Here is a 15,111-nt window from a genome sequence, read left to right as displayed (position 1 = left end):
AAAACCCTCCCCCTCACCCCCCTACACCAACCACTCACCCATAAAACCCTCCCCTTCACACCCCCTACACCAACCATTCACCCACAAAACCCTCCCCCTCACCTCCTACACCAACCACTCACCCATAAAACCCTCCCCCTCACCCCCAACTCCACCACACCCATAACCCCCCCCCCCCCCAACACCAACCATTCACCCATAACCCCCCCCCCCCCTCACCCCCCTACACCAACCACTCACCCATAAAAACCCTTCCCCCTCACCCCCCTACAACAACCACTCACCCATAAAACCCTCCCCCCTCACCCCCCTACACCAACCACTCACCCATAAAACCCTCCCCCTCACCCCCCTACACCAACCACTCACCCATAAAACCCTCCCCCTCACCCCCTACACCAACCACTCACCCATAATCCCCTCCCCCCAACCCCCCTACACCAACCACTCACCCATAAAACCCTCACCCTCACCCCCCCTTCACCAACCATTCACCCCCAAAATCCTCCCCCTGACCCCCCTACACCAACCATTCGCCCACAAAACCCTCCCCCTCACCCCCCTACACTAACCATTCACCCAGAAACCCCCCCCCTCACCCCCCTACACCAACCACTCACCCATAAAACCCTCCCCTTCACACCCCCTACACCAATCACTCACCCACAAAACCCTCAACCTCACCCCTCTACACCAACCACTCACCCACAAAACCCTCCAGCCTCACCCCCCTACACCAACCACTCACCCATAAAACCCTCCCCTTCACATCCCCCTACACCAACCACTCACCCATAAAACCCTCCCCTTCACACACCCCTACACCAACCACTCACCCATAAAACCCTCCCCCAAACCCCCAACACACCCTCTACACCAACAACTCACCCATAGAACCAGCCCTGCCCCCCGCCCGCCTCCGCCCCCCTCACCGCCCGAAACCCCCTACACCAACCACTCACCCATAAAACCCTCCCCCTCCTCCCCCCCCCAGAAACCCCCCCCCCAACACCAACCACTCACCCATACACAACCCGAACACGGCAGCGGCCACGGCCAGGAGGGCGAAGCTGTCACACCAGGGCATGACGTAGTTGACGGCCGCCGCGAGGAAGAGCGACGTGACGTAAAGCCAGATGCTGCGCACGCGGACGAGGTCTGTGAAGAGGCCGGCCAGGATCCTGCCCACCGTGTTGGTGATGCCCACGATGGAGATGAGCGAGGCCGCCTGGTCCCGTGGGATGCCCTTGGAGACCGCCAGGTTGGGCAGGTAGGTCATCACCACTGACTGCACTGTTTGGGGGTGGGGGGGTGGGGGTGGGGGGGGCGTGGCGGGGATGGGGATGGGGATGGGGATGGGGGTGGGGTGGGGAGTTGGGGGAAGAAGAAAGAAGAAGAGGGAAATGAGTGACGTTTTACGGGCATGTGCACACAGGCATATTGGCACCCACATACACATACACACACGTGGACACAAACATATATGGACACACACACACACACACACATCACACACACACACACACACACACACATGTAAACACATCCACACCCACACCAAACACACAACTGCTTCGTCTAATTTCAGACATAAGAAAAAAAAAACCGTCTAATGATACCACTACCACTAACAATAATAAAAACAATAATAATGGGTATTTATGTCGCTTAATCTTATAAAGCCCTAAGCGCTTACAAAAAAACAAGAATAGATATCGGAAAAGTATACTGGGACGAAACAGCACAGGCATCAAGGGACAGTCACCACTTCCACCACGATTTTGCCATTCTCTTATCGCGCGCAGAACAGACTCACACGAAGAAGGGGCACACAAACTGGACAGGAATGAAATAGAGATGCCGAACAGGATGTGAAAAGAGTAATTCTGAGAGAAGATTTGGGGGATTGGCAGAGAAACCGAACTGCGGAGGGAAAGAGGGAGCTTATTCCACAAGGGCGGGGCCTGGAAAGAGAATGAGCGTGGGCCCCGCGGTCTTGGTATTAAAGCGCGAGATACGGGAGAAGGTGAGTGTCAGATGAGGAGCGCAATTGCCGCGATGGGGAGTGTCCAGATGTAGAAGATCGGTAAGATAGGAAGGAGCGAGACCGTTCAGGGATTTAACTCTCTCCATACGAACGGCGAAAGAGACGACGTTAGCAGCGTTTCACCCCAATTACCATCATCAAAATATTGCAAGCGGAAGGCTCTTATACTGAAGACGTGAATGTTGACAAAGAATACCACAATTCTGACGACGGAAGCTAAAGGTTGGGTCATTCAGACACCCACTGGACATCCGAGGGGCCTGTGTAGAGGAGAAGAGAGGACTGGCCGTACTGAGTGAGTTAAAGCACAGCAGAAACAGTTTATATTCAATTCGTTTCTCGACAGGGAGCCAATGAAGTGAACAAAGCAAGGGAGTGATATGGGTAGATTTAGAGCGTCTCATCACTAAACGAACAGCATTGTTCTGCACCTTTTGAAGTCGAACAAGAAGATTCTGAGGACAGCCAGCATGGAGAGAATTACAAAAATCCAGTCTTGAGAGAACAAAAGCAGAAACAAGAGTTTTGGTGGCCTCTTCAGAAATAAGATGACGAACAGAACCAATGCGGCGGAGCTCCAAGTAGCACGCACCAGATACAAAGGAAACATGATGGTGAAACGACAGTGTCTGATCAAGTATGACACCCAGGTTGCGCACGGTCGTAGACGTCTGAATGAGGCAGTTATCCAACTACTGCTGCTGTTGCTGCTACTGCTATTACTGCTGCTGTTGCTACTACTACTGTTGTTGCTGTTGCTGCTACTGCTACTGCTGTTGCTGCTGTTGTAACAACTACTGCTGCTGCTGCTGTTGTTGTTGCTGCTACTACTACTACTACTGCTGCTGCTACTTCTACTTCTTCCACTACTACAACCACTGCTGCGGTTGCTGCTACTACTACTACTACAAGTACTACTGCTGCTGCTGTTGCTGCTACTGCTACTGCAACTATTTCTACTGCTGCTGCTGCTATTACTACTACTACTACTACTACTACTACTACAGCTACAGCTGCGGGCACCAACCTGTCCAAGTGGTGAAGGTGACCAGTAGGCACAGGAAGGCCTTGTTGCGGAACAGGTCCACGTCACACACGCCGCGCATGAGCCGCGCGCACTTCCTGCCCCCTCCCCCCTCCCCGCCCTCCCGCCGTCCCCCGCTCCTCCTGCTGCCGCCGACGCCGCCCCCGCCGCCGCCTCTTTCGCTGCTTTCGTCGTCGTCACTGGCCGGCTGTGTCGTCATGTGGGCCAGGAATGACGTCATGCTGCCGCCGCACTGCTGGAACTCGGTCAGGTGCTTGACGCTTCCGCCGTAGTAGATATCCTTCCGCAAGATGGGGCGGAGGAGTCCCTGGGCGATGAGGTTCCGCTCCGTCGTGGGTTTGAGCTCTTCGTAGGGAGGGTACTCCGGTGCCAGCTGCGTCTCGCTGAAGTAGAGCAGCTTGTCGTTGTGGGAGGACAGCGGGGGTTTGACCTGCCCGTAGAAGTTGTCCACGCTCTGGAACAGGCGGTCCCCGGACATCAGGGCAGGGGGGAGGGCCGTGGGGAGGGCTGGGTAGACGCCGTCAGCGGAACTACGCCGGTGTGCTCCTGTACGGGACTGACCCGCGTCCTGACGGTTGTGGTGGTGGTGGTGGTGGTCCTGGTGGTGGTGGTGACGGCGGTGATGGCGGTGCCGACTGTTGCCCAGCTGGCGAGGGGGCTGCAGGCAGAACGGGAGGAAGGAGGCGGAGGTGGTGGAGGTGGAGGAGGAGGAGGAGGAGGAGGAGGTCTTGTTTTTGCCGGGCCCGGCCAGGACGGTGGCGGAATGATGCAACCTCTTCTCCTCAACCCCCGTCACCCCCCCTTCACCCACGTCCCCTCCTCCCCTCCTCCTCCTCCTCCTCCAGCCCTCTTCCTCCTCTTCTCCTCCTCCTCCTCCTTCTTCCCTCTCTTCCTGGGCTCCTTCCTGCACATGGCAGCGGCCTCACCATCCTCACCGTCCTCGAACTCGCAGAAGGTGGAGGAGGATTCGCTTCCCGAAGAGCACTTCCCTTCCCTGTCCTCACAGCCGGAGGAAGAGGAGGACAGTGAGTGACTTCCGGGCTGCAAGGACCCCCTCCTTTCCCTCCACCTCCTGCTGGCCTGGAGCAGCGGTCTGTAGATCAGCCCGCAGGCCAGGCAGTTGAGGTGGATCCCGGTGAGGACCAGCACCGTCTGACGCCAGGTGAAGACCCTCAGGAGCTGGTCCGTCAGGTAGGCGTAGGCGAAGGTCCCGAGGCCCGAGCCGCTGGTGGCGATGCCCGTGGCGATGGCTCTCTTCTTGTTGAAGTACAGGCCCACCACGATGATGGCCGGCAGGAAGATCATGCTGAACCCTGTGCCTGTACTCACACACACACACACACACACACACACACACACACATTACACACACACATACGCACGCACGCACGCACACACACACACACACATTACACACACAGACACATTACACACACACACACACACACACTCACACACACATTACACACACACACACATTACACACACACACACTCACCACACACACTCACACACACATTACACACACACACACATTACACACACACACTCACACACACACACACACACACACACACACACACACAGACACACACACACGTACGCACACAGTCACAAACACACACACATTTTTTTTCTAAGGGGGCGGGGGGAGGGGGTCGCGAGGGAGGGGGGGGGGAGCGGTGTCAAGAAATCTTGACTTATCACTGTCTGATTTTTTTTTTTCAAATCTTTGTAAAAATAAGTCTAATTGGATTGTTGCTATAATTATTTTTTGTCCATTTCTTTGGAAAGTTGGAAAGTTATTCTCTTAGTCAGATTGTTGTTAAGTTAATGTTGTGAATAGTATTGTTTTCATCCCTTTCCCTTCCCCTCCCTTTTATCTCCCCCCCACCCCCACCCCCTTTTTTCATGTTTAATATCACTTAATGTAGATAGACATCAAATGAAACTGAACACACACATTCTGCATGACGTAAGACTGACCTCCCACCTCAGTCATTACACACCTCCATTTCTTAAAACCTTTTATTTCTTATAATAGATTTATTTTCATTTCCTTAAAAAAAACAAAAAAACAACAACAACACACACACATTAACGCTCTCCTACATTAATTTAATATTCACAAGCATTCCCTCTCTTTCACCCACTACCTCTCTTCTTTCCGTCTGAGTGTGGAGTGATGGCCCAGAGGTAACGCGTCCCCCTAGGAAGCGAGAGAATCTGAGCGCACTGGTTCGAATCACGGTACAGTCGCCAATATATTTTCTCCCCTCCACTAGACCTTGAGTGGTGGTCTGGACGCCAGTAGTTCGGACGGATGAGACGATAAACCGAGGTCCCCTGTTCAGCATGCACTTAGCGCACGTAAAAGAACCCACGGCAACACAAGGGTTGTTCCTGGCAAAATTCTGTAGAAAAATCCACTTCCATAGGGAAAAACAAATAAAACTGCACGCAGGAAAAAATACAAAAAAATAAAGGGTGGCGCTCTCTGTGTAGCGACGCACTCTCCTTGGGGAGAGCAGCCCGAATTTTTGACACAGAGAAATCTGTTGTGACAAAAAAAAAGAAAAAAAAAAAAAAAGAGAAACAGAAATACAGTTTCAGTTTCAGTAGCTCAAGGAGGCGTCACTGCGTTCGGACAACTCCATATACGTTACACCACATCTGCTAAGCAGATGCCTGACCAGCAGCGTAACCCAATGCGCTTTATACATATATATGATAGTCGTGTCTGACTATGACCATCAGAACGGCAGAGGAGGCAACTGCTGTCCCGACTATCTGGGCTAGAATTTGATTATAGTGGAGAGTGTCTTGCCCAAGTACATCCCCACTCTCTCGGCCAAGAGGGTTTTAGGACAGTCGGCATTGGGATGGTTCCCAAAGGCCAACTGGCCCACAAGGCTGCAGCACTAAGAGCCAGTGCAATTTTGCCTCCTAGTTTGAGAGTCATAGTCCTTCACAAAAAACTAAGCTGTAAATGGTTTCCCATTGACTGGAGAAACCATTGATAATACAGCTCTCACTTTGCTGTTGGCCCAAATGTAAACTTATGTCAATCTGTGATATAAGCCGAGTGTTGCTTTATACAAATACAAAGACAAATAACACTTCTAGTGAACAGACGTTGAGCTGAAGACCTTACCCCCCACCACGCCGTACATCAGGATGAGGACGTAGACGTTGGGAGCGAAGACAGAGGCGATGAAGCCGACCGCGGAGAGCACTGTACCGGCCATGACCACCTGGCGGATGGAATAGCGCTTCAACAGCAGGCTGACCAGGGGCCCTGCACGGGATACACGTTTTATTCTGAATAATTACAGCACTGGGGTGACACTGGAAGTACGTACAGGCTGACCAAGGGGCCTTGCACGGGATACACATGAAATCATTACAGCACAGTGGCGTCAGTGGAAGTGCAGGCTGACCAAGAGGCCCTGCACGGGATACACGTTTTATTCTGAATAATTACAGTACTGGGGTGACATTGGAAGTGCAGGCTGACCAAGGGGCCCTGCACGGGATACACGTGAAATCATTATAGCACGGTGGTGACATTGGAAGTACAGGCTGACCGAGGGGCCTTGCACGGGATACACGTGTAATCATTATAGCACTGTGGTGACATTGGAAGTACAGGCTGACCTATGGGCCTAGTACGGGATACAGGTGAATCATTATACCACTGTGGTGACATTGGAAGTACAGGCTGACCAAGGGGCCCTGCACGGGATACAGTTTTTTGTTTTGTTTTGTTTTGTTTTGTTTTCTAAATCATAAATTAGAGCACTGTGTTGCTATTGGAAAGTGGTGGTGGTGGTGGTGAAGTGGTGTTTGTATCTGTGTGTGTGTGTGTGTGTGTGTGTGTGCGTGTGTGCGTGCGTGCGTGCATGTGTGTGTGAGTGCGTGCGTGCATGCGTGCGTGTGTGTGTGTGTGCGTGCGTGTGTGCGTGCGTGCGTGCGTGCGTGCGTGCATGTGTGTGTGTGTGTGTGTGTGTGTGTATGGATTGGTCTGTGTGTGTCTGTAGAAGAAATAAAGAAGAATCTAACACACACACACACACACACACACACACACACACACACACACACACACACACATACACACAGAGGCAAATAAAGACAGACAGGTAGACGGCCAGCCCACCAGACACACATCCGTCCGTCTTTCCATTCGCCTTCTCTCAATCCATCCACCCAACTACTCAGCGCACTAACCCATGGCCATGCTGAAGCTCAAGCTGACAGACCTCACCCAGAAGGTGACACCTACCCACCAATCTACCCTCCCACCCAAACATCCACCATCCCACCAAACCATCCACCCACCCACCAACCCATGGGCATGCTGAATCCCAGGTTGGAAGACCCCACCCAGGAGATGACACCCACCCACCAATCCACCTAAACATCCACCCACCCACCCAAACATCCACCCACCCACCCAACCATCAACCCACCCATGAGCATGCTGAATCCTAGGTTGGCGGAGCCCACCCAGGACGTGAGGGACTTGGACTCCTGCAGGTCGTCGAGCAGCTCCAGCAGCAGGACGCCGAAGGAGAAGAAGGTTCCGTCAATCATGAAGTTCACCATGAAGGATGCCGCGCACACCATCCACCCCCACCCCCCGTCTGGCACCAACACCTCCTGCACACACACACACACACACACACACACACACACACACAGAGAAACACACACACACACATAGATATATGTGTCTCTCTCTCTGTGTAAAATTGATAGATACACAGATAGATACATAGACAGATAGATATATACTTATAGAGAGGCAGAGAGAGATGGGGGGGGGGGAGTCAGAGAGACAGAGAGAGAGGAGAGAGTGAGAGAGAGAAGGGGTAAGAGAGAGACAGAGAGAGAGGGGAGAGAGAGAAGGGGGAAGAGAGAGGGGAGAGAGAGAGGGGGGGTAGACAGAGAGAGAGGAGAGACACAGAGAGAGAAGAGAGAGAGAGAGAGAGAGAGAGAGAGAGAGAGAGAGAGAGAGAGAGAGGGGGGTGTGTGTGGGGGGGAGGCGGATGGGGGTTAGGGGGGTGGAGGAGGGGATTCTGCCCGATCGTCTGCACCGTTTCTGTGGCATTACTCCCATGCCATGTTGAGTTGGGTTTTGTGTGTGTGCGTGCGTGCGTGTGTGCGTGCGTGCGTGTGTGTGTGTGTGTGTGTGTGTGTGTGTGTGTGTGTGTGTGTGTGTGTGTGTGTGTCTGTGTGTCTGTGTGTGTGTGTGTGTGTGTGTGTGTGTTGTCCTTTCTCTCTCTAAAATGTACGGATTCAACACCCATGCACAAACTCTCTCATTCTATACATGTTATCTTCTTGTGTTGTCCATACATATAAAAGTTCATCATCACGGACCTAAAACAACAATCAAAGGAATGAACAATACACAGATAAACAGACTAAAACAGCTGACACAAACTGGGTGTCGTCACCCCAACACCAGTCCTTCAGTGGTTCAGTTTTCACGACCCCTCTTTCGGCTAGTATCAGTATCAGTATCAGTAGCTCAAGGAGGCGTCACTGCGTTCGGTCACATCCATATACGCTACACAACATCTGCCAAGCAGATGCCTGACCAGCAGCGTAACCCAACGCGCTTAATCAGGCCTTGGGAAAAAAAAGGGATAAATACATAAAATACTAGTAATACTACTAATAATATTTAATAATAATAATAATAATATTTTCGGCACAGATAGGAAACCACATTGTGTGCTGACATTTTGCAGTTTTGGCTAAAAGTGCATTTGTCTCCCTGTTAAATTTTTTTTCAAAGGCTGACAAATACGAATGTTGTTTGTCCATTGAAAAGTTACAATAATATATTGCTCTGAATATTAAATAATTCCACATCAAAATAATGCAGGCAAAAAAAAACACAAACAAACAAACAAAATAAAACCCCCATTCATTCACACATTGATTCCATGTGATATGAAGCTTAGTCATACACTGAAAATACGTATTCTGGTGTCCATTCATGCACAAATTTATAATATTGTATTGTATTGTATTACTAATTTTTGTCACAACAGATTTCTCTGTGTGAAATTCGGGCTGCTCTCCACTCGGGAGAGCGCGTTGCTACACTGAGAGCGCCACCCTTTTTTTGTTGTTGTTGTTGTTGTATTTTTCCTGCATGCACTTTATTTGTTTTCCTATCGAAGTGGATTTTTCTACAGAATGTTGCCAGGGACAAGGCTTTTGTTGCCGTGGGTTCTTTTACGTGTGCTAAGTGCATGCTCCACACGGGAACTGTTCTGATCATAACTTTTAAACTTAATTTGTTCAGCGTGTTCGACCGGCACAACAGCCTTTTTGTTGCCGTGGGTTTTTACGTGCGCTAAGTGCACGGGACTTCCGTTTATCGTCACATCCGAAGAATAACTAGCGTCCAGACCACAACTCAAGGTCCAGTGGATGTGTAGAAAATACGGGCGGCTGAGCCGTGATTCGAACCAGTGCGCTCAGATTCTCTCGCTTCCTACGCGAGCGTTACCTCTAGGCCATCACTCCACGTAATATATGTAGTTATATATAAATATATAAAAAGAACAACCACACGTGTCTTTTATCATACATGCATCATGACGTGTTTCACTATTGTTCAGTAGACAAAGCTCAATGAGTGAAGTGGGACAAATTTCAGACTTTACCGCCCGGTGCAAATGATCACTATCAGTATCACACGGTGGTGGCTCTTTCCGTCTCAAGTCATGAGTCAATCACTGTGGTGACCTCCTTTATTTACATGTGACCTCGGAAAGCTTTCACAGGGTCGTCAACACCATGCGGAAAAAAAAAAAAAAAAAAAAGAGAGAGAAAGAAACAAAAGGTATCAACGAAATAGAATACCGTCCTTGTAAATATGGAAGTTATTAATTTGTAAATATGGAGGTAATTCGTGAGGAATACACACACACACACACACACACACACACACACACACACACACACATATATATATATATATATATATATATATATATATATATATATATATATATATATATATATATATATATATATTGTCAAGCATTGAATGGTCTTGGTCTACACGCTCTTGTCTTTAGGAATGGAGTGTGGGGAAATATCAGTTCATTCAGTATTTCTCATACAGCCTTTTAGTTGTTCCCCTTTGTAAGTACATGAGAATAATGCCTTTGACAAAGTGTACCTCACACACACACACACACACACACACACACACACACACACATACTCTCTCTCTCACACACACACACACACACACACACACACACACACAAGGCAATAATGGAATTACCCCCGTGCATATCATCCATATTAAATGTGAACAGTTAAAATCATATTTATCTATGTCATTTGCAAAATCTGCAGTTCCATCTGCTTCCATTAGAAATGTCTTATATTATAATCAACATGTGTTTGAAATACTTCAGAGTTTAATTTGGAGCCCAATTGGCTCTCTGTTGTAATTCTATTGGTTGACTAGTTAGTTATTCTATATCGTTTATGTACTTTTATTATTGACTCACTTGTGTAAACAAAGTGAGTCTATGTTTTAACCCGGTGTTCGGTTGTGTGTGTGTGTGTGTGGGTGGGGGTGGGGGGGGGGGTAAACTTTAACATTGACATTTTCTCTGCAAATACTTTGTCAGTTGACAACAAATTAGTCATAAAAATAGGAAAAAATCAGTTCTTTCCAGTCATCTTGTTTAAAACAATATTGCACCTCTGGGATGGGCACACACACAAAAAACAACAACAACAACAAAAAGCCTAATTATATGCAAACTGCATTTACTGTTATATTTATATTTTTTGTATTCTCTAAACTTGGCACTTTGATCTGATATTCTGACACAACAACAAGAGCAGTCATTATTATCATTTTTTGTTCAAACAGGAACTTCTTTCGCTAAGCATGGAAGTTTTATTTATTTTGCAAACGTTTTGGTGCAGATAGTAAAAAAGGGAAATTACTCTGTAATTAATGCTAGGGGACTTAATTTGCTTTAAACTGATCTTTCTCATCTTAAACATTACATTTTGAAATTATACTCAACACATAAAAAGCTTGTGTGTTTTACTCTCAGTGTACAGGGCTTTCACTATGTTCATTCGCCCAAGTGGTCTTTTTCGGAAAATACTAAAATCAATACGACGAGTGGACTTTACAGATCTGTTGGCTGAGCCCTGAAGGTCGTGAGCAAAAATCAATTGCGTACACATATTTATACACATTCAAAGCGCGTGCTCATGTTCTTCGCGAACGCGAACGACGCCATTTTGTTTCAAGTTGTTGACCTGCCCGTTCAATCCTATATTCAATAGACAATACACGATAACATGTGATGGAAAGTTGAAGGAGACCGTTAAATATTTATTCAGAGAAAGATTTGTGAACGCCTCATCACTTACTGGATTATGCCCCAAACTGCCATAAAAATATCCACAGAATCAGTCGGAATTCACAGTTAAAGATTGTAAACCATGCGAGTTAATACCCTTGAACTGATCACGATGAAACGAAAACATTTCCAATCTTGACTTTTCTCAAAATGAAGTCCTTTTCACTTCTTACGATGTTTAGAAGTACTTGTACTTTGCTCTACATGTTATTAGTTTAACAAAATACTAAATTTTCATATCAACTTTAAAACTATAAAACTAGAATGAACATAAAAGAGAAATTGAATCGACCGTGTCCTACTACATTCCCGGCGGGTGTAACTGAACTTGTACATCTATCTAGATCTAGTGAAAATGGCTAAATGTTGCAGTGTGATTGCGACAATAGCCATTAAAAAGATTTTTTTTATTGCCCTAAAAGATTTTTTGAATGCCCAAGATACGCCAGAATAATATGATTTAAACAGCGTTCTCATTGCGAATACCGCAATTGATTTATCGCCCTTAAAAAAAGTATGTTCAAATGTTAAATTTTAGAACGTCAGTTAAGGAGCCACGATAGTGTAATGGATAAGGCAGTTTCTTCTCACCCGAAACCGCGGGGTTCGAATCTGCTTAGGACTTTTTTTCTTTTCTTTTTTTTTAAACGCCAAGTTTTATAATAACAAATAAAGAACACGTTTTAACGATTAGATTTTTTAAAAAGTGTATCACAAGTGAGTCTTGAAGGCCTTGCCTCTCTTGTTATTATTGTTATTGTTATTATTATTATTATTTAAAAAAAATGCAAATTGAGGAGAGAGGAACAGGGAAAGTAGTGATGGTTTAAGGCATGGGTGGGGTGGGGGAGATGATTTTGTCTAAAATCACAAATGTGGATAGACGTTCAGCAAAAGAACGAACGAACACACACACACACACACACACACACACACACAGGGGCAAATACAGGGTCAACAGACTCTCTTTGTATGCAGACGTGATTTGGGAAAAAAAAAAAAAAAAAAAAAAACCGAAACAAAGAATGTTTCGCGAAAACCGCTATCTTCAACTGATACATGCCGATCATAACCAAGATGTGACCCAGATATGTGGACGTTTTCCATTGACCGAATTCGTCAGCGGAAAAGTTCCCATGTGCAGATGACACCACGAAACAGACCATAGCATCCAATCACTCGACCTTGACCCCCAAGCTGCGTAGTAATCGGCAAATTGAGGTCAACAGCCTTCTGACGTACATTCTGAACTATAAACACATTGCATCGTTGCCCTCTTTTCATTATCTTATCATTATTATTATTATTAGTTTACTGTACCCCTGCCAAGCCAAGAAAAAATTCAGTGCCACACTTAAAACACACACACAACTGCTGAAGAACAGGAAGTGAGAATCGGAAGGGAAAACATTCTTTCTTTCTTTTTCTTCTTCTCCCCCCCCCCCCCCCCCCCCCCCCCCCCGTTGTTTGTTTATTTATCTATTTCTGGCCACAGTTGCGCGCAAATCCACGGAACACATATCCCTACCTCCCCCCCTCCCCCACCACCCCTACCCTACACCTCCACATTTGCCCTCTCCTCCACCACCACTACCACCCCTATCCCCCCCCCCACGTCAACCTCCCGTTCCCCCCCTCCCCCCGCCACATACCTCTCCCCCCCCTCCCCTCGATTTTCTTTTATGTATACATTTATGTATTTATTTATTCATTTATTTTATGATCGGGAGAGAAATACTGCCACACAGAAACGCAACTGTGGCCCTTTGGGGAAGGGGCATGCCAACACCCTCAGTTCTCTCTCCTCCTCCCTCCCCACCCCCACACCACCTAACCCTCACCTCCCCCCCCCCCCCAATCTCTCCACAACACGGGGCGCGAGCTTTACGACGTCCCGTTTCCAGTCAGTGATTTAAACTCCTCGGGAGGATCTGCTTTTCCTGCCCTGCCTGCCTCCCTCCCTCCCTCCCAAGAAAACACACTTCACCACTTCAGAAGTGCAACACAGAAAATAGACTTCTTTGAAACTTCGTAACCCCCCCCCCAAAAAAAAACAACAACAACCCAACAACAACAACAACAAAAAACAACAACAACAAAAAACCAACAACATTTGGCTGGCAGTGCCTAATGAATCCAACATCTGCCTTGAAAAAAATAAAAATAAAAAGAGGACAGAAAATATTTTTTTTTTAAATAAAAAAAAATAAAAGAAAGGCAGGAGGAGGCATGGGGGTGGGGGTGGGGGTGGGGGTGGGGGGCATAAACAGGAAGCTGGGAATTATAAAACACGTGTCCCTTAGTGCATCGTTTTCAGATACACGTAAAACACACGGCGTCAGTCACAGAACTGAAGACACTGACTTGCCGAGTCCCGTGAAAGACGCCAGTTCTCATTTCAATACACCAAGAGAAAGACCAAAAGTTACTATGATTTGTGTTATAAAATGGGGGGGGGGGGGGGAATCATGAAATAAACGATGAAAAATGTGAGATATACCACACAGCCAAAAAAGGTGTTGTTTTCTCGGTATCAAAGGCATATGAGAAAAAAAAATGTTTCCTGCATTGTTCACTTAACAAAATGATCTGTGGTTGAGCGATAGACAAACACAGGCAGACAGAGGCAAAGCACCTCCACAATACACCCCAAAATACAGCTGGCGACACACTGAAGGTAGACTGAAAACAGAGCGATAGAATAAAGACAGAAACAGACAGAAAAACAAAGACAGATATTCAGACAGACAGACAAATGGGCAGACAGGCATCACACAGACAGACAGACAGCGACACAGACACAGACACACAAACACACACGGAGCCCCCGAAACACAAGACGCAGATGATCAAGCACGCCAACAGAGAACTATATAAGACTACACAGAGAGAAAGAGACAGGCATACATAGAAAGAAAAAAAAAAAGAAAAAAGAGAAACAAACAGTGAGAGAGAGACAGACAGACATATGGACAGAGAGACAGAGCGGAAGAACCCCAAGAACACCCCCCCCCCACCCCCGATCCCCACCTCACCTCCTCCCCCTCACACACACACGACCTGAACCCACCATGTCTTCATCCTCGTCGTCAGGGGAGGCAGTCCTCTCCTCTTCCGGGGCGCGGAGCCGTTCCTTCTCCGAGTGATCTCCCTTCTTGTCCGCCATAATACTATTCTATTGCTGCCCAACACGTAAATCCGATCCAAGCAGCGGTCACTTGTGGCTCGGGACTCTTCACAGCTACTCGAGACGACAAGAAGGAGTAGCAGCCGTTGAGTGTGAGTGACACAAAGAGGTTCCCTCCCCTCTTTACAGTTCTCTCCCCTGCTTTAGGGCGCCATGTCTGTAAAACAAAGAAGAAGAGGGTGAGTTTTACATGTACTGGATAAATGTGTTAACAGTCTAGCAACTGATCCCCCACCCCCACCCCCCCCACCCCTCCGCTCCATTGTCCAATTATAGCTTGTAAGTATTTTGGATCATACCGTATTTCCGGATAGTTGTATTTCTTCTACATAATTTTGGCAGGAGACACTGACACTTGTTGCTATTGGTTCCTAGTCTTTTCCCCGCAGGACGCCAAGCGAAGTGTGTG

General features: G+C 47.6%; 1 protein-coding gene across 1 annotated transcript in view; it reads right to left on the bottom strand.

Annotated features, from left to right (window-relative positions):
- Window positions 1-14,851, bottom strand: part of LOC143275264 (monocarboxylate transporter 14-like) — an 18,551-nt gene extending 3,700 nt beyond the window's left edge. Inside the window, exons 1-6 of the mRNA XM_076579241.1 lie at window positions 14,586-14,851; window positions 7,565-7,754; window positions 6,247-6,390; window positions 4,019-4,411; window positions 3,075-3,599; window positions 1,024-1,293 (exon numbers count right to left, since the gene is read on the bottom strand). Coding sequence (XP_076435356.1) covers window positions 1,024-1,293; window positions 3,075-3,599; window positions 4,019-4,411; window positions 6,247-6,390; window positions 7,565-7,754; window positions 14,586-14,681 — 1,618 coding nt within the window. The 5' untranslated portion in view covers window positions 14,682-14,851. The remainder of the gene's footprint in view (window positions 1-1,023; window positions 1,294-3,074; window positions 3,600-4,018; window positions 4,412-6,246; window positions 6,391-7,564; window positions 7,755-14,585) is intronic.
- Between the last annotated feature and the right edge of the window lie 260 nt (window positions 14,852-15,111).

Source organism: Babylonia areolata, chromosome 30 (assembly GCF_041734735.1).
Source record: "Babylonia areolata isolate BAREFJ2019XMU chromosome 30, ASM4173473v1, whole genome shotgun sequence".
NCBI classification, from domain to species: Eukaryota; Metazoa; Mollusca; class Gastropoda; order Neogastropoda; family Buccinidae; genus Babylonia; species Babylonia areolata.
Note: the sequence above shows the minus strand (reverse complement) of the source record. Positions and strands in the feature narration are given on the sequence as shown.